Genomic DNA, 25,157 nt, shown 5'->3' on the forward strand with positions numbered 1-25,157 from the left:
CATTTAATCTTTTAGGCAACAGGCGAGGATACCTTAGCAATGGGGACACTCATCGTTTATAAGGCAACCTCGAGGGACAAAATTGATGATGAATGAACTGAGGGCATCATTTGCTTTAGGTATCCTCGGAATCGAGGGACTTGACTACTTATAGGTAACAAATAATAAGGCAACAAGGCAACAAATAATAAGGCAACAAGCAACAAGAGGGGTTACCCAAAGGTGTGTGTGTGGCACAATCAGGTGGTTAGATTCAGTTATTTTATCTTGTAATTAGTGATTCTAGGTTAATTCAAGGCTTGTACTCCCTAAGATTACTAACCACGCAGAAAAATAACACAGATTAATGATCCTACGCTATTACAATAAACACCTGCGAGAAAGGGGAAATAAAGGCAGAAAAAATGATAAAGGCAAGAATTAATAAGATATAAAAATGATTAATTTATGTATCTCGAGCCTTCATCGCATCCCTGGTCAACCCTAAAAATTACGAATGAAGAAGAGAAAAGTTAGTGCATTAAAGATCGACAACCCTAATTTATCGGGATAAATCAGGGTTAAAACAGCTGGCTTGAATAAAATATGAAAAGTAAATAAATTAATATTTTAAATAACAATCAAAGGTTAAGAAAATCGAAAAGTCGACTAAATATAATAATTAAATAATTATTGGATTAAATCCTAATTATTTAATTGATTAAAATAAAATATGTACAACAAACAATAATTTTTATTGTTTTTATAAAACAATTATTTTTATTATTATGAGAAAAATCGAATCTTCGATTAAATAAATTCAAAATGTCATGAAAATATTATTCACCAAATAAAAGATGATTTAAATAAAAATATTATTATGGAAAAGAAATAAATAACAAATAAAAAGATTTATGTAATTAAAAATAAAAAAAGAATTAAAAAAACTTAGCTTTGCTTATGTGCGGTGCTTCCTGGATGGATCATGGTGCACCTGCAGCCTTATGAGTGTTGGATTGAGAGGGGCAATGATCTGATGGCCATGGATGGAGAGTGTATCGTGAGTCCCTGTGGACGACCTGCATGGAATCTGGAAAAATAACAATTCGTAAAAATATTTGGCGAAGGTAAGTGTCGAACCGGAGCCCCCACACATTGCACTTCATAGTGTATAGTATACCCCTGCCATCACTCCAATTCGCTTTTGTTGTTAATAAACACGCGCTAACCATATATATTAAAAACAAACGATTCGCATTTTTTAATCAAATTTGCCCGCACCCTGGTCTTCTTCTTCCTTGATTTTTCTGGAAAACTGCCAACACCTTCAGCCACGGATTCCAAACGTGGTTAAATCCCTGCAACATACAAACTCACTAAAAACAAAAATAAATCCCAATTAAATACATGATTCAACCCAAAATACTCTTATGAACATGATAGGGTCCTTGATTTTGGTTAATTTCAACCCTAACTAGAAATCCCCAATTCTGAGCTTATGAACCCTAGCCATGGTAGAGCTCTTAAACTGACACCAAAATCAAATTAATTATCCAGAAAGATTGTAAACATCAATGGAAACACAAATATGCAATTGAAATTAGTTTATGATGCGTAGTTGGGCATAATTGAATTCAAAAACTTGATGAAAACCATAACGTGTAGGTGCGGGTTCCTGGGCGTTTCAATTGATGGTGATGATCACAATAGCTTCAGAATGCACCTGGGAATCGTTTTTTATGCGTAGAATTTCTTGAATCCACCTAGATCCTTGACTGCAAGCTCACTTTTTCTCCACAATTTTTGACTTTGTTAGAGCTCCTTGTTGCAGAATATTTCCGTCCCCTAACATAGAGCATGTTTATGTACTTATAGGGAACACATTAGGTCACCAAAAACTAAATGAATCTTGCTCAATCCAAAGATTGCAATCTTGAGAAATTTGATTTTTAAACTTTCCTAAAATTGATTCAATTCCAATCTTTTCTAACCAATCTTGTTTTGCACGAAATTGGATTGAATATATGGTTTAATTGATGGTTCAATCTGATTCTCACATGTTTCCAAATCAAATATTTGATTTTACATGATTTATATGAATTATTTATCACTTTTAATTGAATAATAATTCATAACAAATCAAATAAAAATAAAAAATTCGTGGCAATTTGGATTTTGGGCTCTACATATCATGAAGATGGAGATTGGATCTTAAGAATATGTGCCTATTTGCAAAGAAATTTATTTTGAGGCCTTTTATTTTATATTTTTTCCTTTAAAATGGTCCAACTTTGAAAAGGCATATCTCCCTAAATTTTTAAGATATGGAGGAGTTCTAGGACTTTTTGGAAACCTCAAGATGTCCTCTACAAGCCATTTTTAAAGCTTTTTCCCATTTGAGGATTTTATCTTGATGATATGGGCTTTGACAAAAAACTGCTTTTGGATGACTTTCAAAAAAGACCTATAATCTTTTGATACATACCTCTCAAATGAAGCATTTTTAGACTTGGCATGTGAGAGAAAAAGTTGTAGAGAATTAAATTTCCTTCAAATTGAGATTTGGTTGGGAAATTTTTGATGTTCCATGTGAAAGTTATGGCTGGTCAAAGTTCAGTTGACTTTCTCCTATGAAACCCTAATTTAGAAACTTTTGATTTTGTTGATTTCTGAACTTTTCTTGGTGAATCATGATCAACCCTTGATCAAATGATGAATTTTACTTCAAAATAAGGATGTTGACCAAAAATCAGAAATTTTGACTATACTTTGACCACAGCTGACTTTTAGGTCAAACTAGTCGACTGTTGACTATTTGAACAGTTGATCGGGAAAACTAATGATTCAGAGCTTGAAACTTGGCATGAGGATCCTTTGAAGCATATGAGAGGTCATGAAATCAACTTGAGCTATCAGAACCTGATTTTACTTGGAGAGAGACAAAACCCTAGTTTTGGTCTTTATTGCTTAGGAGGGGAGTGATCATGCTTTCAGTCGGAGATTGCATGAGCCTGTGGAGACCATCTGAGCCAAAATATCTTGAAATATAGTGGGCAAATTTTGGGGCATGACAATTAGTAATCTTTATAAATTCGTTATTTATTTTAATCAAACCTATTGATTACGAGGATTAACGATAATTAGTAATCCATTTAAAATATTTTAATTTGTTAATAGTTATAATTGAATCGATTGATTAGGATAGTTAACAAACCTTCATTAATTTATTAATCGTTTTAATCAAACTAATTGATTGCGATGGTTAATAATAAAATAATTCAATTCCCAAATTAACCTCAAACATTTATTTTAAAACACATTAATTTGCTAATGGTGATAATCAAATCAATCGATTAGAATAATTAGCAATTCTTTATTCAAATTGTTAATTATGTTGATCAAACCCATTGATCACCGCGATTAATGAAACATATAATAACCAGGGTTGTACGCCATCTCAAACGCACCTCTTTCACAAACTACGAATTTCAAAACTGCGATAACCACCAAACTGCGTATGGTAATTCAAAATACCTTCAAACATCCTCATATTAATTCTAAGGCGTACAACTCCCCGAACTACGTAGACTCTGATCCTCCATAAGGAGGTACATAGGCACTTGGTAACAAGGCGAGTCCCCTTACCCAAAACTCTAATTAGGTTCGAATTTTACCATTCACCCTTGAAAGCACAAACCTTTGCCTTAAACTTAAAACCTTAGGAAAGGGTTAAGGGTGCCTAACACCTTCCCTTGACCTGAATATAATAACTTACCCATATTTCTTAACTTCGTAGGGTTTCCTATTCACCCTGGTAGAATAGGTGGCGACTCTAAATCTAATTTTTAGGGCAGGTTGCTACAGCTAGCTTTAGGAGTCAAGGGTAGTAGTGACTAGGGTGATGATGATGAAGAATGTGTGGCCCAAGTTAGTTTTACCAGGGCCCCACGGTAGGCGTCACTAAACTGGTCAAAAGGTATTGGTGTGCGTCTTGCCACTTCAGAAAGCATGGACACTCATGGGCCTTAGTAGGTATATTACGTTGTATGGTGGGTAGGGTTTGCACACGGCGGCGAAAAGCCTAGTACGATTGTGTTTTATGGTTTTTAAATGTCCTGCTTACGTGAGGTGAAAGACTTTGTTATTGAAGGGTGTGCTTAGGTAATAAGCGTATGTAGGGTGTGATCTGTATCACTTAAGATTTGTCTCTTTCTATTTATAGAGCTCTAGGGCTTGGGTAACCCTTAGGGGCGTCCATCGCTCCCTCCTGATCATAAGAAGTTCTTGACCACCTAATCTTCCAAGAGTAGTGGTGGACTCTTTCTCCTTTGACCAACAACATTACACACGTCATCAGTAATATCGTCTAAACGACGCCACTCTTGAACGGGAACGTCCTTTTTTAGAACTCTCACAAATATTACACAACAACTTATAAACCCATGATTTTGTATAGGCATTAGGGTTATTTAAGAAAAAAAATCTAGGGGTGGCAAAACGGAATCGACCCGTTGGGCATGCTCGTTTTGCTCGCACTTTAGTGCGGGGCGAGCCAATATTTTAGGCCCACACCCTTTAATGTGACCGCCCCGTCCTGTTTTTCATGCAGACTTTTGCGGGCATGGAAATTAACATAAAATTTTGCATTTTTAGCTTAATAGGTGTAGTGACCGCGGGCTTTGCCCGTCCCGCCCTCACTTTTTGGCGGGGCGGGCCAAAGTTTAAGGTTCGCGTCGTTAACTATGCCCGCCCCGCTCCGTTTTTTTGCGGGCTTTTACGGGACGAGTCTAAATGGGGCAGACATACCCGTTTGCCACCCTTAAAAAAACCTAAAAAAGTTAATGAAGGGGCCACAAATATATTTAAAAAAGATTTTTCAATGTGATTAATAAATTTACTTAGAATTTCTAAGATGCAAGAAACCATACTTTTTTTTCTAAATAAAAATTATAATTGCCACAAAATTAATACTATTTTCTCTAAAAAGTCGTTTTCGAGTTTCCATTTCTTCATGTGTACACATCATTCCACACAACCTTGCCTTATCATTTTAGTACAAAATTTGAAAGAAAAAACAAAGAAATGAAAATGTGTAAACTTGTTATACAAGACAAAAAAGACTTCTTATCTTAGTATATATTAAAGGAATAAAGAGGAAAAAAGAATTAAATCGACGGTCAATAAATTTAAATATATTAATGAAAAGGTGAACGTGTTTCTTGTTCACGAAGTTGTTCTATTAAAACATAGAAGGAATCAAGTAGAGAACAATAGAGCCATTTGTGTTTTTTTTTATTTTCAGAAAAAGTTGACGTGAGTGAAGTCGTTGCCTATTATTATTGTTAATAGTTTCACCAATGAAATGAAACGACGACACGTTATCGATAGTTGTTGGATAGATCAATGCGTTCACACACTGTTTTGCTAAGAAGATGCTTATGATATTCCATGAATCTTATAAGTTGACGAAGACCAAATGGATATTTATTACAAGAGTAAAATAAATACCGTATTATGAAAGTTAAACAAGCTAATCAAATTAAAATGAAAATATAGTGTCAAGTAGAATAATACTACCTCCGTTCCTTTATATAAGAGACATTTCACTTTTTAGGTTCATTGAATAATCAATGTATCTGGTATGTATATTGACTAGATACATTAATTATTCAATGAATCTAAAAAGTGAATTGTCTCTTATATAAAGGAACAGAGGTAGTAATAAAATAAGCCTATTCACGAAATTGATCTTGCTATTTTAAATTTAAATATTTTTAGTTTTTCTGTATTAAATTTAAACAATTTTGATTCTGAAATTTTAAAGAGTTTTGATTTCTTTCATACTTTTCACTTAAAGTTAACAATATTATTATTTTTTAAATAATAAATTATTTATGAAACATGACAAATTATGATATATATATATATATATATATATATATATATATATATATATATATATATATATATATATATATATATAAATATAAATATATTGTTGTACTTAAAATATAAAAATATAAATTCAAAAACGAAAAAAATCTCATCGATTTTTTTAAAAAAAACGTGAGAGAGGAACTAAACTTGTTAGAATTTAAAATAGGCAAGACCGTCTTAATTTTTTGGAGACTCTGTGTAGATTAGTCATGGTTCAATCATGAAAAAATAATTAAAGACCGTATTTAACCCATTTTAATAGTTGTAAAGATTTACGAGGCCCTGTTTAGTTATAATTTTATCGTAAACAATTTGAGGCCTTGCATGCCCCTCAAAGACAGTCCTGAAAATATAAAACCAAAACTGTTTGAATTTAAAATAGAGGGACTAATTTTGTGAATCAGACAAAATTGAAGGACTAAAATTATAATTTAACTTTATTATTATTTCGTGCATTTAATGAGTAGTATGCATCACAATAAATCTTAATTTTATTTTTAAAATATTAAAATGACATGGCAAATTTAAGAGTTTTTATTGGTTGAATGTGTACAATTATTTTAGAGTGACGATGTACTATCTTTAAATTTTATTATTATTATTATTATTATTAGAAAGACGGAATCATATATATTTTTTTTTATTTTGAATATTTATTTACTATTTATGGTAATTGAGCTTATTTATATTTGCATAGCACAGGTTTTTTTTTCTTTTCAAATATAATAAACAAGCATAACTTTAGTCGGAAAAGATGGGTGACAAAGACTTGTAGTTGTAGCAATTGTCTTGTGTGAGGTTTTTTGTCACACTTTTAACACTTTTTGCTATCTTAATATAAATATTTATTTATAATTATTATTTTATTTATTTTTTTGTTGTAATAAATAAATAAAGATATTACTAATAATTTTATCATTAATATTCTATCAAATTAAAAAAAACTAAAAGAATTAACAAAAATTATTGAACACAATCAATTTTATAAATAAAAAAATCAAACATTTAATACTAAATTAAATATTTTTAATTTAAGTCATATGATATATATACTATATTATATACTATATTAAACATCAACATCAACAATCAAATTATAGAATTTCAAAGACATAATAATTATAATTTTGATGTGTTTATTTTATCTAATTTAAGAAGTTGATATTCTTATTTAAATTTAAATATTTTTTATTCTCTCTTATATATTTGCCTTAAATGATATTTTCATTTTCTAAATAACAATAACAAATTTTTTGTAAAATATGATAAATTATTGGGCATAAATTTATTGTAAAATTTGATAAATAAAAAATAAAAGTTAAAATATAAATATCTTATCGATTTTCTATTAAAAAAATAAAAAAGAAACTAATTAAAATTATTCGAATTTTTGAAAATCATAAAAAAAGTACTTTAGCCAATTTAAAATCATATTAAACATTTTTTAAAAAAATTCATTAAAAATTATAATTTAATAGATTATTAAATTTAGTTATAGTATATCAAGGAGAGGCGGTATAAGATAATTTAGTTTTCTTAGCCCCTAATTAAAGTACCTTTCCAAACCAACTATAAATAAGCAGTCCTTGTTTTGCAATTCTCGCTATCTATTCTCTATTCTCTCTTATTACCCATATCACTCTCAATTCTCCACTAGCAATGGCAGATTCTGTTGACGTTACTCACGATTTTCACTCTATTCTCTCTTCTCCCGATAGAGATTTTCTCATTCGGAACAACGGCGATCAGGTACTACCTCCACCGTTACTCCTCTTCTTCCCTTTTTCCAGCTTTTTTGTTGATTTTTCATGCAATTGTACGCATCATCAATTTGTAATTTCAATTTGATAAATCATCCATTAGTATATTCATTGAAATTGTTCTCTGAGTGTTTACGTCTCAGCATCAGTGTCCATGTTTCTGGTGTCCGTGCTTTAGAGGTTTATAAGTGTTGTTTGAAGTGGTAGCTTAATTTGTACTATTTCTTATATTTTGAAATTTTGATTTTCACAGGTGAAAATTGACAGTTTGAAAGGAAAGAAGCTTGGTTTCTATTTTTCAGCCTCATGGTGTGGTCCATGTCAAAGATTCACACCAGCATTGGTGGAAGTCTACAACGAACTCTCTCCAAAAGGTGATTTCGAGGTTGTTTTTCTCTCCGCTGATGAAGATGACGAGGAGTTTCAGAGCTACTTTTCCAAGATGCCGTGGTTGGCTGTACCCTATTCTGATTCAGAGACGCGCAGTCGTCTCGATGATCTGTTTCATGTCAACGGCATTCCTCATCTTGTGTTGCTTGATGAAACTGGCAAAGTTGTTGCTGAAGACGGGGTTGATATTGTCCGTGAGTATGGAGCTGAAGGATACCCTTTCACATCACAAAGGGTACAAGAATTGAAAGATCGAGAAGAGGAAGCTAAGAGAAACCAGACCTTGAAGTCGGTATTGGTCTCGAGTTCTCGAGACTTTGTGATATCGGCGGATGGAAAAAAAGTAAGCTAGTAACATCACTATGTATGATATAGTTGTTGTTTATGTAGAAAAAATTGCTCCTTTTCAATTTGTTTACAAAGTTCAAATCAATATTAACTATGGTTTTGGTCAGTATTACCCTTAGTTATTTATCGTAGATGAAGAAATGAGATAAGAAATGGTTGATAATATAGTAGTTTCTTTGTTAATACAACTCAGTGGTTCATTAACTAATCTATCTTTTCATGTACACACAGACACCTATCTCTGAGCTTGAAGGGAAGACGGTTGGTCTGTATTTTTGCGTGATTTCATACAGACCATGTACAGTATTTACTCAACAGCTTAAAGAGGTTTACAAGAAGCTGAAGGAAAATGGGGAGAATTTTGAGGTTGTGTTTATACCTCTTGATGAAGATGAAGAGTCATTCCAGAAAGAATTAGAAAGTTTACCTTGGGTATCCTTGCCTCTCAAGGACAAAACCTGCGCGAAACTAATTCAGTACTTTGAGTTATCAGAACTCCCCACCTTGGTTATTATTGGGCCAGATGGGAAAACTCTTCATACTAATGTTGTTGAAGCCATTGGCGATCACGGGATCGATGCATATCCATTCACTCCTGAGAAGTTTGTTGAACTCGAAGAATTAGCAAAGGCCAAGGAGGCAGCTCAAACACTAGAATCATTTTTGGTGTCTGGGGATCAGGATTTTGTTATCAAGAATGGCGGGGAGAAGGTAAAACTTCTTATAATATAAATTTTACTGAACTATGTTGATTGATTCTCATTTAATCTGATATTAACATTTTGTCATTTATCCATATTTCAGATTCCAGTGTTAGAATTAAAGGGGAAGACCGTCCTCCTTTACTTCTCAGCCCAATGGTGTCCTCCATGCCGAGCATTTCTTCCAAAGCTCATTGAGGCATACCATAAGATTAAGGCACAAGACAATGCTGCACTAGAAGTTGTTTTCATCTCAAGTGACAGGGATCAAGACTCCTTTGATAAATTCTTTGCGGAAATGCCATGGCTGGCACTTCCCTTTGGTGACTCAAGGAAAGAATTGCTGAGTCGCAAATTCAAGGTATCTGGCATCCCCAAGCTCGTGGCAATCGGACCAAGTGGCCGGACTGTCACACATGAAGCTCGAGATCTGGTTGGGCTTTATGGGGCAGATGCTTATCCCTTCACTGAGGAGAGAATAAAGGAAATAGAGGCACATAAAGATGAAATTGCAAAGGGGTGGCCTGAGAAGGTGACGCACAACACACATGAGCATGAGCTTATATTGTCGCGCCGCAGGGTTTATTACTGTGATGGTTGCGATGAGGAGGGACGTGATTGGGCATACTTCTGTGAAGATTGTGACTTTGATCTCCATCCAAATTGTGCACTGGGAGACAAAGAAAGCATAAATGGTGCCAAGGAAGAAGAGAAGCCCCAAAATGGATGGGTTTGTGATGGAGATGTCTGCACCAAAGCCTGAAAACTGCTTGTTATATTGTGGTGATTACTGTTATCTTCTACATGTGATGGTAGTTTTAATATGTGTATTGGGAGTTGTATAAAATAATTTGAACCTAGAGATATTAGGGTGTGGTTGGTAATGTTTAATGTGTGCTTAAATCTTGTGCAACAAACAGCAGGCCAAAAATCATGATTATTCTGCTTCCCCTTTTACCTTTTTGTTTTGAAAAGTCTACTTGAAATGTTCTACATAGTCCTGTGATTAATCCCAGAAAATGTAGCGGAGGTTTGACATTTGAATTTATGACATACAGGGTTTTAAAAATTTGTGGATTTGTAGGTGTGACATTGTGAAAGATAAAGGTCATCCACGTTTGAGTTGCGGTGCTCTTAAATCAGATAGGCCTTCCGTCTCTGCCTAATTCATATGTCTTTTCTTCATTGCAAATGCCAGCCGTTATTTGATCATAATTTCAATTGCGCCTTGCAACTTGCTTAGAAAACGCGTCTATCTCATTGTGGTCTACCAAATAAGCATCTTCCAAGTACTCCTGAATATCATCTCTATTATATGGAATTAAGCGACCTTTCACCTAAGACAATCTTAAAAGTGACGCATCCTCTGAAACTGAAAGTTTAGCGTTTGTGAAAAATCCTCTTTGAATATATTTGGATGAGGTATTTTAATAAAAATATATAATATTTTGTGGGAATTTAAAATGAGTGTGTATAAAATTTATTATTTGGATAAAAAATTAAGAATGGTTAAAATGATAGAAATTTAGGAAGGATTTTGTCCAAATTAAATTTAATGATCTTGAAAAGACACCAAAAGTCAAAGAATTTCAAATTCCTCTCACTCTATAGAATTTGAATATCAAATTGATTAATATTATTATTTTAAATTATGCAAATTGGTCCCATATTTTTCAAAATCTCTAAATCGATCCTTAAAATTTCCAAAAAAGTTGCTAATTATTCCATAATAATTTTCAAGTGAGTTTCTATAAATTTTAAATTTTGCAAATTAGTTCCTATTTTTAAAATTTAAGTTTTGACCCAAAATATTTAAAAAAATTTAAAATGACTCAAAAAATCTAACAATGAATTATCTTAATACTCTATCAAATAACTTTTTAAAAAATAAATATATTTCAATTGAATCATTTGAATTGTATAGAATTTTAATTTTCTTACAAAATTTTAATTACCTCATCCAAGCACACTTTTATAATATCCAGGTTAATTTTTTCTGGAGGATTTTCCAACACACCCCACTTTCTACAATTGAGTTCTCATACAAAGTCAAAAAATTCTCTTGGATCTTCCGGCTGAACTTGGGATATCAATAATACATATGCAATGTGCTGCATCTACTTGACCTGCCGGCGCGAAGGCCTTCCCCCTCTCCTCAGATGTCTTCAAAAGGAATTTACAGTGACCATTCGGGCAAGATTTCCAAAGGAGTTGCAAACGGATCCGCGGGTTCCCCAATCATTGATGGTTCGAGAATCGCTAAGCCTACGTTACAGGCAATAGTACCCAGAATAACTACTGGAAAAATATATAAAAGATCGTTAGGCCATGCGGGTTCGCCATAATAATTATGACCCATCCCTTTGGCCCTTTTAGTGATTAGTGGCTTTCTTTTCAATTGTTTGTAGAACTCTTCATGCACGTGACTTTTGAACCTATGGCGATCATATGGTACACGAGATGACCATGCTTCTTGCCTTTTCCTTCCAATTGGGGATCTTTTCGGAGCCATTCGTTGTTTGGAGAAGAAAGTGAAAAAACTTGGTCATTGATGTGTATGTGTGTGTGAAGATTGATGAACTTTGAATTTTGAATTTTTTGAAATAAAGGGTTTCTCTCTTGGTGAAAACCAGAGTTCACTCAACATGAATGAGTGCTTTAATAAATCCGCTAATGCACTGAGTTTACTAAGCGGTAATGTGCTCTTGGAAAATTTTATTAGAAAAGACACTGTAGACTATCATAAAATCTGGTTTTTTGTGTTTCAATTTTTTTTTAAAATATATATATATATATATATATATATATATATATATATATATATATATATATATATATATATATATATATATAAAATTTTGGTTGCCTTCCAAAAAAAAAAGCTTGTTTAATATCATTAAATTGACATCTTGGTGTCATGTGATTTCAAACACATAAAGGCATACCTCTCTGTCTTTGACACTTATTCTCATGTCTCCTTTTTAATGTCTACGATCATCCTAACAATCTTCATAAATTGTTTGGCCAAGATGAGAGGGGTGACTCTATTAGGTTTGATGACTATTATAATAAAGTCTACTGGGAATAAGAGTTTGTCTATTCTGACCAAGACATCATCAATTATTCTAAACTGGTTTTTTAAGTGACTTGTTTGCCATTTGTAATGACATCATTGTTGGTTCTAACTTGAAACCACTGATTTTATGTACCACTTGTAATGCTAAAGCACACTTCAAGAGGTATTCCTAGAATATTTATTTGAGTGTTTGATTTGTGATTAGTGACTTAGTTAAGATCCGTTCATCAAGATTGTTCCGCTAAGAGAATCAAATTTTTGAAAAATCCTTCTTAAATTCCTAACAAGATCCTCATTCCTACATTTTATACATCTAAAGGTATTATACTTCAATGGTCATGTGTGGAGTTACCTCAACAAAATGGAAGAGTTGGAAGAAAAAAATAAACATTTCCTTAATGTAGGGAAATCCTTATTTTATTAGTCTAGACTTTGTGATATTTTCTAATCTTATTTAGTCTCATATGGTACATTCATCATTAATATCTACATACTTTTGCTAAATAACTAATCACCTAAGCAAACTTTACAATATTCTTCACCTGAACTAAACCAAATCGAGTTATTTGGTTCCCTTTGCTACACATCAACCTTACAAAATCATATAACCAAACTTGCTTGCAGAGCAAGAAAGTCCCTATATCGTTGGCTATAAGAGTTTTGTCTTGTTAGATCTTAAATCATAGGAAATATTCATTTCACAAAAATATTATTTTTCATGAGCATATACTTCCTTTTCAAACAATCTTTGTCACAAATAATTGGGAATATATTAGTGACTTGCACAATAAGCCAAATCTTGTTTCTTTTAATCCAGAAGACACGAGACAACTAAATTGTAAACATAAAACCTAGATTCTATCCACACCACTCCTATCATAGATATCATTCCTGCTGAGTCACATTCACTTGTCATAGAGTCCATTTTAAATTGGGTATCATCAAGGTTAAGACATCTACCATGACATCTTAAATACTATTTATGTGTTTCCTTTAATGATCTACCAAATCAATCCTCAACATATACTTCATACCCTTTATCTAATTATTTGTCATATTCTCAATTGTCTCATTCTCATTGTCACTATAGTCTCTCTATAACCACATAAACCGAACCATGGTCATACAATGAGGTATGAAAATTTGATTGTTGGAATTAAGCTATGATAGTTGAGCTAGTTGTTATTGGTAAAACTGGTAGTTGGAAAATTGTTGATCTTCCACCCTACACCAAACCAAAGGCTTCAAACATATATAAGATTAAACATAATTTATATGCGAGCATTGAAAGATTCAAGTCTAAGCCTGTGTTTGGTACTGCGTTTCATATGCTATTCTCGCGTCCCTATGCTTTTTGGACGTGGTTTTATAGAAGCTACAAGTTGTAGCTTTTGGATAAACGCAAGGTGGCGTTTTGTTAAATGAAATACCAAACATATACTAAATTAGTTTCCAAAGGCTATTACCAGATAGAGGGTAAGGATTATTCTAATACTTAATCATATGTTCCAAAGTTAATCATAGTCAAACTTGTACTATTAGCTCTTGCTTCCATTCACACACTACAAGAAAATTGACTTCTCGTGACATTCAAAAACTGTCACTAAAAGTCAATAAACTGTAGGTAGATGTTTATAAGACTTTGAGTGACACCCACCTTTGGCGTCAATTATAAGGGGGTGTTGTGTGACGCCAAATAGACTGTCACAATAACTTTTAGCTACGGCTAATCTTTTTCCTACGGTTGCAACAAGTGTCACTATATATTATGAGTATTTTAAATAATAGGAACTATACCTACGAGTTATTTTCTTTTAGCTGTCACTAAAAGTTCAATAAAAAATTATATCAAAATATAATAAATTTATAATTTTACTTTTTAATTTAATTGAAGAATATTACTAATATTAAAATTAAATTACTCTTTACAAATATTTTAAAATACATTAAGAACTATGACAAAGTTAAATAACTAAAATTAAACAATTATCTCATTTTCTATTAAATTCAAATATTTCAACATAGAAGTATCATTCAATATACTTAGAATCTTACACAAGAAATTAAATATACGATTCTGACAAAAGAAATCAAATATATTTGTATTTTCAATTTTGAATGGTCTTGTATCTTCACTCTCATGTATCTACAATTTTGAATGGTCTTGTATCTTCACTCTCATGTATCTACAATTTTGAATGGTCTTGTATCTTCACAACCAAGTTTCAAACCTCATCCAACCTGTTAAACACAAACTTTTTTCATCAAACTAATTTTTCACTCATTCATTCAATTCCAAAATTCTATCACCCTTTTTTATGACACAAAATCATCATCCACAATAACCTTACATCACAACAATGAACATGTCAACAAAAAAATCACACAATTAACACAACCTTTCCAAACATACCATTCATTCACATCTTCATCATAAACAACTAGAACTAAAACTAAGAAGAACAAGTACCAACCATAAACTAATCCAGAACAATTCACAATATCATCATAGTTTTTGACATCTCAAAACCACAACGATTTGAATTCGAAAAAAAAAAGGAATCTGAATTAGCAATCGCTATTTTCGTTCACAACACAAATTCAAATCATGCCTAAGTCAAAGCAACATCCACAAAATACGAAACGAAAACTTCAAAACAGAAAACACCGAGCCGGAAAATGCAACAAGAATTGAACAGCCGCTTACCACTACTCACGACAACTCGCGGCCAACCTACACCTGTAACTTTCTTTTTCACAACCAATTACACCAATAACAAAAAATGAACATGACCAGAAAATAACAGTTGTCATAATCTTGAGCTACCAGTAAAAGAAATCTATCAAAATAGAGTGCACAATGGTGCAATATCCTAGCAAACAACTAGGTTGCACAATGAGAATTGAAAAAGAAATTCCCATGTCAATGTGTTGATTAACTCAAATTAGTTTTAGAAACAAACTATAACTACAGACAAAATTGAAAACTAAATACAAATAAGTAATAACAATAACAACAATGTAAAGAAGATTACTTGATGACGGGTAGGCGAACAAAACGAATGTCTTGATCAGATTCGCTAAGCTCAGCTGGGGTTAAACATTGGTCCTTGTCACATTAAAACAAAATTATAAGCAAGTAATAACTTAGTCTCTTTAGAAAACATGAACTTTAAAAACTAAATCTTGTTTGTTTATCAATTCAAATACATAAATATCTCCTGATTTCAGTCTAGTTTCATTTGAAAACAAGGACCAACCAGCTGAAAGGATTGCTTGAGATGAATTTGGCAGATATTTCTTCAGCTCTATTTCTACTTGGACAACTCAATGACGTAGTTCTTCCACTAGTCTTCTTAATCTCACCTGCATATATACGTGAAATGTAAAACAGACAAGTGAGTCATGATGCTTGATGTTTTTCAGTTTTCAACACTAGAATTTATTAAATATGCAGCATCATTCATGAAATGAAACTAAGTTAGAGTTAGAAAGAGATACTCAGTTCTTCTTTTAACAAAAAAAACCTACATGCAAGAAACAGAAAAGTTAAGTCATTCATTCAAAATCTCCACTGATTCATCATCACTATGGTCAAGGTTTTCATCTTCAACATTAAAAGTGTCATATAAAGAATCATAGTCAATTTCTACTGCATGCTGGCCAAGTATGATTACATTTAACTCTGAAGTTCCTTCTTTATACTTAGCTCCCCTGTACTCCTGACAGAGGCTTCGATTTATCAGAGCATAAACTTACTCTGATATTCTCCCATTGTCAATGAACCAGTTCTAAGAAAAAATTCACACTGATTCCTCTCAAACAACCATTTCCAGTATGAAATAATTTAAGAAAATGTGACAATTCAATACTAATTGCTATCTGGCTATTGCAACTATTTTCAGCTTGCATATAACTCAAAAATAAGAAAACAACATTCCTCCTCTCTTCCATTTTTTCCAAATACATTGCTAAAATGCTTGAGCTAGCTTAAGAATTACTTCACAAAGTTAACACCAATGACTTCTATACTTTGATTCTTATAACTTGCTTCCTAACCCTCATGTGAAAGTTCATAATCATTTGTGGCATAATATATATATATATATATATATATATATATATATATATATATATATATATATATATATATATATATATATATATATATATATATATATATATATATATATATATATATATATATATATATATATATATATATATATATATATATATATATATATATATATATATATATATATATATATGAGGAGGGATCAAATTACACCCGAAGAGTTACACCACGAGTTACACTCGTTCAATAACTACATCTCGAATTAATATTTTTTAAATTCAACCGTTGGATTGAAACACAATATCATATAGATCATACCTATAAAGTTTGAGCTTAATCTATAATGATTTACTATATCATCAAGATATCCAAAGATTAACGTCAAAATGAGCTTTCATATAACGTTAATTTTAATGTAATTCAATGACATAGTAAATCATTATAGATTAAGCTCAAACTTTATAGGTATGATCTATATGATATTATGTTTCAATCCAACGGTTGAATTTAAAAAATATTAATTCGAGATGTAGTTATTGAACGAGTGTAACTCGTGGTGTAACTCTTCGGGTGTAATTTGATCCCTCCTCTATATATATATATATATATATATATATATATATATATATATATATATATATATATATATATATATATATATATATATATATATATATATTTAAAATTACATAGAAACTCACACCCAATAGAATAGTTAGAACAAATATGATAACATTATTCAGTACAAAGATAAACACTATCAAAGATTTTTGTTCATAAACACTATCAAAGATTTTTGTTCACAATTCACATCCTAAACTTTGTTGGTTGTCTACAAAACATCATATCTTAAACTTTAGCTAGTCATTACTAATAGGATATAAATCATATACATTCTAAAAAATGGTTTTGAAGTTAAACTTGTGAATTAATTCCTAACCTTGAATTTCACTTTCATTTTTTATGCATATTTTGAACAGCACGTCAACCTGAAACTAGACTCTAGTTTAGCAATGTTTATTTCCAACAAAGCCTCAAGTTCTTTGAGATGGAAACCTTAGCACCAAAGTATTTCGTTTTTCACAAAAACATTCAACCACAAAAAAGAAGTTTCAATTCATCTCTATGCTAAAGGTTATATAAAATTTTTCCTTTTAATACTCACTTTCTCATCTTGTGTTTATCCATTCCCCCTTTGGGTACAATTGGATAGAGGATATCCCCATTTATGTCATGCCAAATCAAATAGATACATGCCACAAAAACATCATTTTATTCATATTTGCTCCTAATCAAAGTAACGGTTTCTAACTGATAATAAATTTTCTTTAGAGGATTACATTTCTAAAAACAGGATAACAGAAGATATTATTAAGAAAAATCTAGACTTTTTTTAATTTGACAGTGAAACCAGGCAGAAATTAGCCTCTGTATAATTGAATATTATAAGTCACTTTATTCCTCCTCACCAACACCATTGGAAAGTTGTTTCTTCAAACATTAACACATTTTACCAGAAACTAATGCAACAATATACTGTAATGCATGATGAGACTTATATAAAAAGTAATGCATGATGAGATGACAAAAACCTCTAACAAATAAATATCAAACTCTCCACACAAACTTCAGGGGTGTAATCAAAATTAGTAAATTGAAAAGTGTCGGACACACCGTAACATTATTAAATGCTCGCCGAACATGCCATAACTTTAGTGACCACTTTCCAGACACGACAAAACATTATTAACCGCTTTCCAGGCATCTTTCAAACTTGAAGTAATGGAAAACAATGACCATATCGCTGTTGCATCTCGCTGGAAACATGTGCCTCTCTCATAAAAACTTATTGAAATAATACTAAACACTTGTCTAAGTCAGGGCGAGTTAATCAGAAAGCTGTAGGTTATCTTCTAGTCCGTTAAATAGGTACAAAACAACTGATAACGAGTTCAATTTAACATTATCGATGTGAGTTCCATTTCAGATACCATAACTAAAAAACAACCCACTTTCCAAGCTATTTTAACATAGATATAAAATCATCAGAATGGAAGGAAGCCTAGTATTCTATCATACACGTTACAAGTTTCCAGTTAATCATATCAAGTACCATAACTATTACTTCATCAGTTGAAAGGTAAGAAACACTATATTTGTCAAGCATAATGAACAATAATTACTTCTTATCGGCAAACTAATGAAAAAAAACAGTTATCTTCAAAATTGCTATATACCTTAAATTATGAAGTCGCATTCGAGCCTCCAATTTATGCCTAGCGTCTCAGGTAATGGGAATCCGTTGATTGAAGCCATTATAGATTGTTCTGAGTTTGAAGATATGAAACTTCAGATCAGTTTTAGCTCTGCGTCCAAAATTAAATTCCCAATACTTTTTAGATCTGAATACGAAAATGGAATACAATAACACATAAACTTCAGATCAATTAAAAGATTCAATCGTCGATATATACTTAACCTAAGAGAAATTTTGCTTCCTCGTTCTATCGATTGACGATTTTCACATGATGGAATGAAGAGATTGAGTAATTTGCAGTGAGGCGAAAAAAAACGATTTCAGTGGTCGAAGAGGATGAAGTGATTTTTGATTATGAAGATGAAGTGATTTTGATTAGGGTAAAGGCTTAGATGAAGTGATTTTTGATTATGAAGATGAAGTGATTTTGATTAGCGTAAAGGCTTAGATGAAGTGATTTTTGATTATGAAGATGAAGTGAGTTTTGATTAGGGTAAAGGTTTCAATGGAGAACAAATTAATTTTGAGATTATAAAATATAAAAATGAAATTGTTGAATTATCATAGGATAAATTGCTTTCGGACGAAAAATTAACTTTTGTTAAAAAATTATTTAAATATTTTATTTTGTTTTTATTGAAAATAATAATTTTTTTATAAATGAAAAAAATTGATTAATACTTTTTTTGCTGAGTAACAACATGATCTTTATTCAATGACAAATGGTGACAGATTAACCGTAGGTAAAAATGATATTTAGTGACTAATAGTAAGGCGTCACTAAAAGTGTGTGTCACAATATGTCTTTTTCCTTGTAGTGACATGTGGCATTTGCATCAACTTGAAGTTAATAATGCCTTTTAACATGGCAAGTCACATGAGGATGTTTATATGGTAATTCTTCCCAGTGTTACATCCTCCAAGCCAAACTAAGTATGCAAGTTGATTAAGTCCTTATATGGCCTTAAACAGGCTAGTAGACAATAGTATGAGAAGTTAACATCCTTTCTTAACCATCATGGCTACAAACAAGTTTCATTTGAGCATTCACTATTTGTAAAAGGCCAGAACTCACAATTCACAATTCTCCTTGTCTATGTTGATGATGTGATCCTAATAGGAAATTCTCTTGTTGAATTTCAAATAATCAAAGCAGTTCTCCATCAAATATTCAAAAACAAATCTTGGCATTGTCAAATATTTTCTAGGATTAGAAGTGGATCATTCTAAAATTGATTTTTCACTTTGCCAAAGAAAATGTTGTATTGATCTTCTAGAAAATTCAAGATTGCTTGGATCAAAACCAGCTTCTACCTTATCTGATCCTTCCATCAAATTGTGCAATGATAATAATGATCCTTATAAATACATACTATCATATAGAAGGTCAATTTGCAAGCTTATTTACCTCAACACCACCAGATCTGACATCAGATACACCACTCAACAACTGAGCCAATTTTAATTCAAACCTTTCATTATTTATCACAATGTTTCTTGTAGGATTTCGAGATATCTCAAATCATGTCTTGACAAGGTTCGTTTTTCCTTAGAGATTCAACCATCCATCTTTTTTAATTTTTTATTTCGACAAAAAATAAAACGTGTGATGGCTTACAGTAAAAAAATTGAAGTAGTATTAAATTATATTTCATCTAGTTCTTTTCATCAACAGCAATGCTATCTTGACACTAAATAATGACACCAAATACTACACAGTATACACTGTTCATCGTATTTATACGGTGAACAATACTTTTTAATTAAAATAATATTATTTTTAAATTTTTTTTAAAGAAATTTAAAATTTATTTTATAACACAAATATAAGGATGTGCCATTAACCAACTTCACAATTATATTAACCACAAAAATGTACACTATTAACCACTTATTTTACTTAAAATTCATTAACCCTTCAACTACTTAATTAATCAATTAAATACATACTATTAACCAACATTAAATTATAAATGTGTTAACCAAATTTTACACTTCATTAACTAACTTTATTTTACTATTTAATATAAGTTTTATCTTTGAGAATTCATTAACCAAGTTATGAATTGTATTAGCCAACTTTATACATAATATTAACCAAAGTTGATTTACTACGTAAGATTTAATATTTAATATTTAATCTCAGAATATTCGATAACCAAACTCTAAAATGTATTAACCATATTTTTATATACTATTAACTAAAGTTATTTTAGTATAAAAATTATAAAAAAATCAAAATAAAAAAGTTACTATTTACTATATTTGTTCTACACGTAGATGTAATATTTGGGGTCAAAATAACATTAGTCTTTTATCAAACACCACGTATAAGAGAAGCTTCTATAGAAAGAGAATCACAAAAGCAAAAGTATGTATGCCCTTTCACAACAGTGGAGAAGTTCTATGCAAAGAGAATTATAAGCGCATTAAAAAAGTGGTCGAATATATGTCGGAGATTTTCCCAAGCTTTAATTTTAGTGGTAGTATTAATCTGTCAAGATACAAATATCCCCCTTTACAAATTACACATCATGAAATCTCCTTTCTCTGTCTCTCTAATGCACAGGTCTTATCAATAGTGTAGTAAAGTGGAGCCATGGAAGAAAACAAACTCTTTATTTCACTTCTGTCAGTTTTTTGAAATTAATAAATAAAATTGTAATAATAAAAAAAGTCAATAAATATTATCTCTTACGTACGTGCATAGTATGAAAGTTTAAAGATCTCATGTATTTTTTATATGCTTTTTTTGTGGTTTTGAGGTTTTGAAAAATTGTATCAACAAAATTATCGAATTGAGTCGCGGACTCATTAAGACGTCTTATGACATTATGCAAAACAATCATTTAATAACTATGCCTTCAAGATAAAATAGTTCAATTCTATATTTAATACTTGCACTATAAATAATCATTTAGAATTACATCTTTTAATGACACAATGATAAGTTAAATATGGTATAAATATCACTCTTAGTATTTGGTTTTTATATTTGTTGCAGATGGCACGAAAAATCCACTCGAAAATAAAAATAGATAAGAAAATTTATATAGCGAAGACGGGAGATAGGAGAAAGGATTCAGAATGCGGAAATCTTGAATGAAGAGAATAAGATGGGAATGTCTCTATTATAGGCAAAATTCTGACCTGAATAGGAGAAAACATGAGGGATAATAATGCGGGTCCGACCCAAAACTAGACGTTACACAATGAAATGTAGAAACTTGAAAGGCAAGGCAAAATCCTGGAAGCTTGATTAAAAACTATGATTACCGTAATGAGACATCATAACAATAATTAATGAAAGGTCCACGTTAGTCCTTTCCGTCCATTTTTTTAATACGGTGTCAACTTTTGTTTGGGTGACATATGATGTGGTTGTTCGTCATACGCGAGGCACGTGACTTGGCATATTTCATTCTAAATAAACATTCCAAAATTTTTGCTTTTGGCTAGATTTGAACCCACCCTAGACATCTTAATAGCAACTTTTCACTATACTACTTCACAATTGATGTTATTATTTCAAATCACTATTCTAATCATCTTATTAATTAAAGTTGTTAAATCTCTTCATAATTTTGGAGCCAAAATTGAAATTAACTTTGTAATTTCATAATTTTAATTTTAATTTTATTTACTTATTTTATTAGTTAACTCTTTTCTTTTTTTATTAATTTTATTATTATTTTATTTAATTATTTGTTAAACATACCCATGTTTCTTAAAATATTTATTTTATTAGCTAAACCTTTTCTATTTTATTAATGTTATTATTATTTTATTTAATTATTTATTAAACATACCCATGTTTCTTAAAACTTAACCATCCTCTTCCTAAACTTAACTACCCTCTTCCTTTTATATATAAATTTTTTTCACGTATTATAAAACCTAACCACCCCACCAAAACTTTTCCACTCTCTATTTGTATGCAAGTGGTTAAAACAATCTCTCTCCACTCATATCTAGCTCTCACTGATCATATGATAGAAGAAAGACTTGACAGAGCTCTTGCTAACTCCGAATGGTTGGCGTCTTTTCCTCTTGCTAAGTTATCTAATCTTATCGCATCGCATTCCGATCATAGCCCCATTCTCTTAGATTGTGCTCCGGTACAACGAGTTGGTAGGAGTTTTCAGTTTCGCTTCGAAAACAATTGGTTACAGGAAGACGGTATAACAGAGGTGGTCAGTAATGGTTGGCATTGTGAGGAGCATATTGATGTGGTTAAGCGCATCTCGATGTGTGCTGAAAGTCTAGAGAATTGGAGCCGTAATTTGCGAAGAAACAGGAAGGGAGATATGGATCGATACAAGGCAGTGATGGAGTTAAATAGAGGTGGTGCTGATTCGCATTCGACATAGCGGTATCGTGAGGCTCAACAGGAGTATAACAAAGCCTTGATTCGCGAAGACTTGTACTGGAGACAAAGAGCTAAGATGCATTGGTTAAAAGATGGGAACTTGAATACGAAATTCTTTCATCTATCTGCAACTGCTAGAAAGAGTTTTAAGAAAATTGTGAGCTTGAACCATGAAGATAGTAGAATGGTCACAGACCCGCAAGGATTAGGGGACATTGCTAAGAATTATTTTGAAAATCTTTTTGCTGGCAGCGTGTTTCTTTGGAAGATAACAGTAAACTGACCTCCCCTATTTCTAAAAATGAGTTTTATGCGGCGTTGGTTGAGATGCACCCGGATAAATCTCCAGGGCCTGATGGTTTCAATGCCGATTTCTATCAACATTTTTGGGAGGTCTGTGGGAATGACATTTTTGAGGCAGCTTCGTTGTGGCTTCATCGAGGCTATTTTCCTAATGCCATTAATGATACTAATATTTGTTTGATCCCTAAGTGTAATCATCCTAATAGAATGCAGGATTTTCGGCCAATATCGTTATGTAATGTCATTTATAAGATAATTGCTAAAGCGCTGGCGAATAGGTTGAAGCCGTTATTAGATAAATGTATCTCGGAGGAACAATCTGCATTTGTTGAAGGTCGGTCTATTTTGCATAATGCCATGATAGCATCTGAAATCATTCATTCCTTTAAGAGAAAGACACGTGGTAGGAGAGCTCAGTTAGCTCTTAAGATTGATATCAGCAAATCTTACGATAGGGTGGATTGGGGATTCTTAAGAAGTATGATGCTGAAGATGGGGTTTTCGGAGAAGTGGACACACTGGATTTTGATGTGTGTTACGTCAGTTCACTATCCGGTTCTAGTTAACTCGGACACAGTTGGACCTATTGTGCCAGGAAGAGGACTCAGGCAAGGCGACCCACTGTCGCCTTATCTTTTCATTCTTATATCTGAAGGTCTTTCGACCCTCATCAAGGAATCTGTAGCGAGAGGAGATATCCATGGTATCCAAATTTGCAGAGGGGCACCTAGTGTATCGCATCTGCTTTTTGCTGACGACTGGTTTCTATTTTGCAGGGCCAACGTGGAGGAAGTTTATCATCTTATGGAGGTTCTGGATATCTATGCAAAGGCTTCTGGTCAGGAAATCAATTTAACCAAATTCGAGGTCTTTTTCAGCCGGAATCTGAGTTTGCCTGCCCAGGAGGATCTTGCAAATATCATGGGAGTCCGTCATGTCTTAGGGACAAGAAAGTACTTAGGGCTGCCCTCTATGATCGGGAGGAGTAAAAAGTCAACTTTTGCTTTCATCAAAGACCGTATTTGGCAACAGATTAATTCTTGGAAAGGCCGGTCCCTATCAAAAGCTGGTAAAGAAGTCATGATTAAATCGGTTCTCCAAGCTATCCCGACTTACGTGATGAGTATATTTATTTTGCCTGAAGCAGTGATTAATGATATTGAGAGAATGTTGAATGCTTTTTGGTGGGGTGGAGGTTCTAACAGTAAGGGTATTCGTTGGATGGCGTGGGACCGTTTAGCTTGTTCTAAGAAGGATGGAGGTCTTGGTTTCAAAGATTTTAGAGCTTTTAATATGGCTATGGTGGCTAAGCAAGGATGGTTTATTATGAGTCACCCGCAATCTTTAGTGTCCAAATTCTTCAAAGCAAGGTACTTCCTAAAAACATCTTTCTTTGAAGCTAATCTTGGTTCTAATCCTAGTTTTGTATGGAGGAGTATTTGGAAAGCTAGAAACGTTCTTATGCTCGGTTGTAGGTGGAGTATAAGTGATGGTAGCCAAATTAAGGTTATGCAGGAACCTTGGATTCGAGGAAAAGATGAGAGATGTGTTCCGAGACCTCAACAACATGGTATCTATAATATGGTGGTCAAAGATTTGTTGTTGCCAAATGTAAAATAGTGGAATATGAGGTTGATTCGAGAGCTGTTTGATTTTCCAGGAGGAAGCTATCACTTATGTCCCGTTAGTGGAGGACGTTGTTGATCGTTTAGTGTGGAGGGAGGAGAAAGATGGTCAATATAGTGTTCGTTCCGGTTATCGTGTTTGGAAGAGTAGAAATAAGCCTCCTATTCAGGAGAATATTGAGGTTAATTGGAATGGATTGTGGTCTATTATTGCTCCCCCACGAGTGGAACACTTTCTTTGGCGGATTTGCTCGGGTTGTTCGCCTTCCCGGGTCCGGTTAAGACAACACCATGTCCCTTGTCCTATTATGTGTCAATTTTGCGGGGAGGAGGA

The 25,157-nt window shown here is 32.3% G+C and overlaps 2 protein-coding genes and 1 long non-coding RNA gene across 3 annotated transcripts; 2 read left to right on the forward strand and 1 right to left on the reverse strand.

Annotated features, from left to right (window-relative positions):
* Positions 1 to 7,508: 7,508 nt before the first annotated feature.
* Positions 7,509 to 10,077, forward strand: LOC131642935 (probable nucleoredoxin 1). Its single transcript, XM_058913097.1, has 4 exons — positions 7,509 to 7,665; positions 7,930 to 8,409; positions 8,646 to 9,125; positions 9,219 to 10,077. Exons 1-4 carry the CDS (start codon positions 7,576 to 7,578, stop codon positions 9,876 to 9,878), a joined length of 1,710 nt encoding a protein of 569 aa, XP_058769080.1. The 5' UTR covers positions 7,509 to 7,575; the 3' UTR covers positions 9,879 to 10,077.
* A 4,126-nt stretch (positions 10,078 to 14,203) lies between these two features.
* LOC131642936 (uncharacterized) lies at positions 14,204 to 19,054 on the reverse strand. The gene is made up of 5 exons (XR_009296074.1): positions 18,749 to 19,054; positions 18,507 to 18,635; positions 15,452 to 15,557; positions 15,227 to 15,300; positions 14,204 to 14,432 (listed from the first exon to the last, which is right to left on the reverse strand). It is a non-coding gene; the product is annotated as an uncharacterized LOC131642936 (long non-coding RNA).
* Positions 19,055 to 22,461: 3,407 nt separating this feature from the next.
* On the forward strand, positions 22,462 to 22,896 carry LOC131642937 (uncharacterized). Its single transcript, XM_058913098.1, has one exon. The coding sequence runs from the start codon at positions 22,462 to 22,464 to the stop codon at positions 22,894 to 22,896; it is 435 nt and encodes a 144-aa protein (XP_058769081.1).
* Positions 22,897 to 25,157: the final 2,261 nt, after the last annotated feature.

The sequence above is a fragment of the Vicia villosa genome, unplaced genomic scaffold, assembly GCF_029867415.1.
Source record: "Vicia villosa cultivar HV-30 ecotype Madison, WI unplaced genomic scaffold, Vvil1.0 ctg.006140F_1_1, whole genome shotgun sequence".
Lineage (NCBI taxonomy): Eukaryota > Viridiplantae > Streptophyta > Magnoliopsida > Fabales > Fabaceae > Vicia > Vicia villosa.

Coding starts and splice junctions, on each gene's coding strand:
- LOC131642935 (XM_058913097.1), top strand. CDS start 7,576: ATGGCAGATTCTGTTGACGTTACTCACGATTTTCACTCTATTCTCTCT. Junction 7,666..7,929: donor TTCGGAACAACGGCGATCAG/GTACTACCTCCA, acceptor TGATTTTCACAG/GTGAAAATTGACAGTTTGAA. Junction 8,410..8,645: donor TATCGGCGGATGGAAAAAAA/GTAAGCTAGTAA, acceptor ATGTACACACAG/ACACCTATCTCTGAGCTTGA.
- LOC131642937 (XM_058913098.1), top strand. CDS start 22,462: ATGCAAGTGGTTAAAACAATCTCTCTCCACTCATATCTAGCTCTCACT.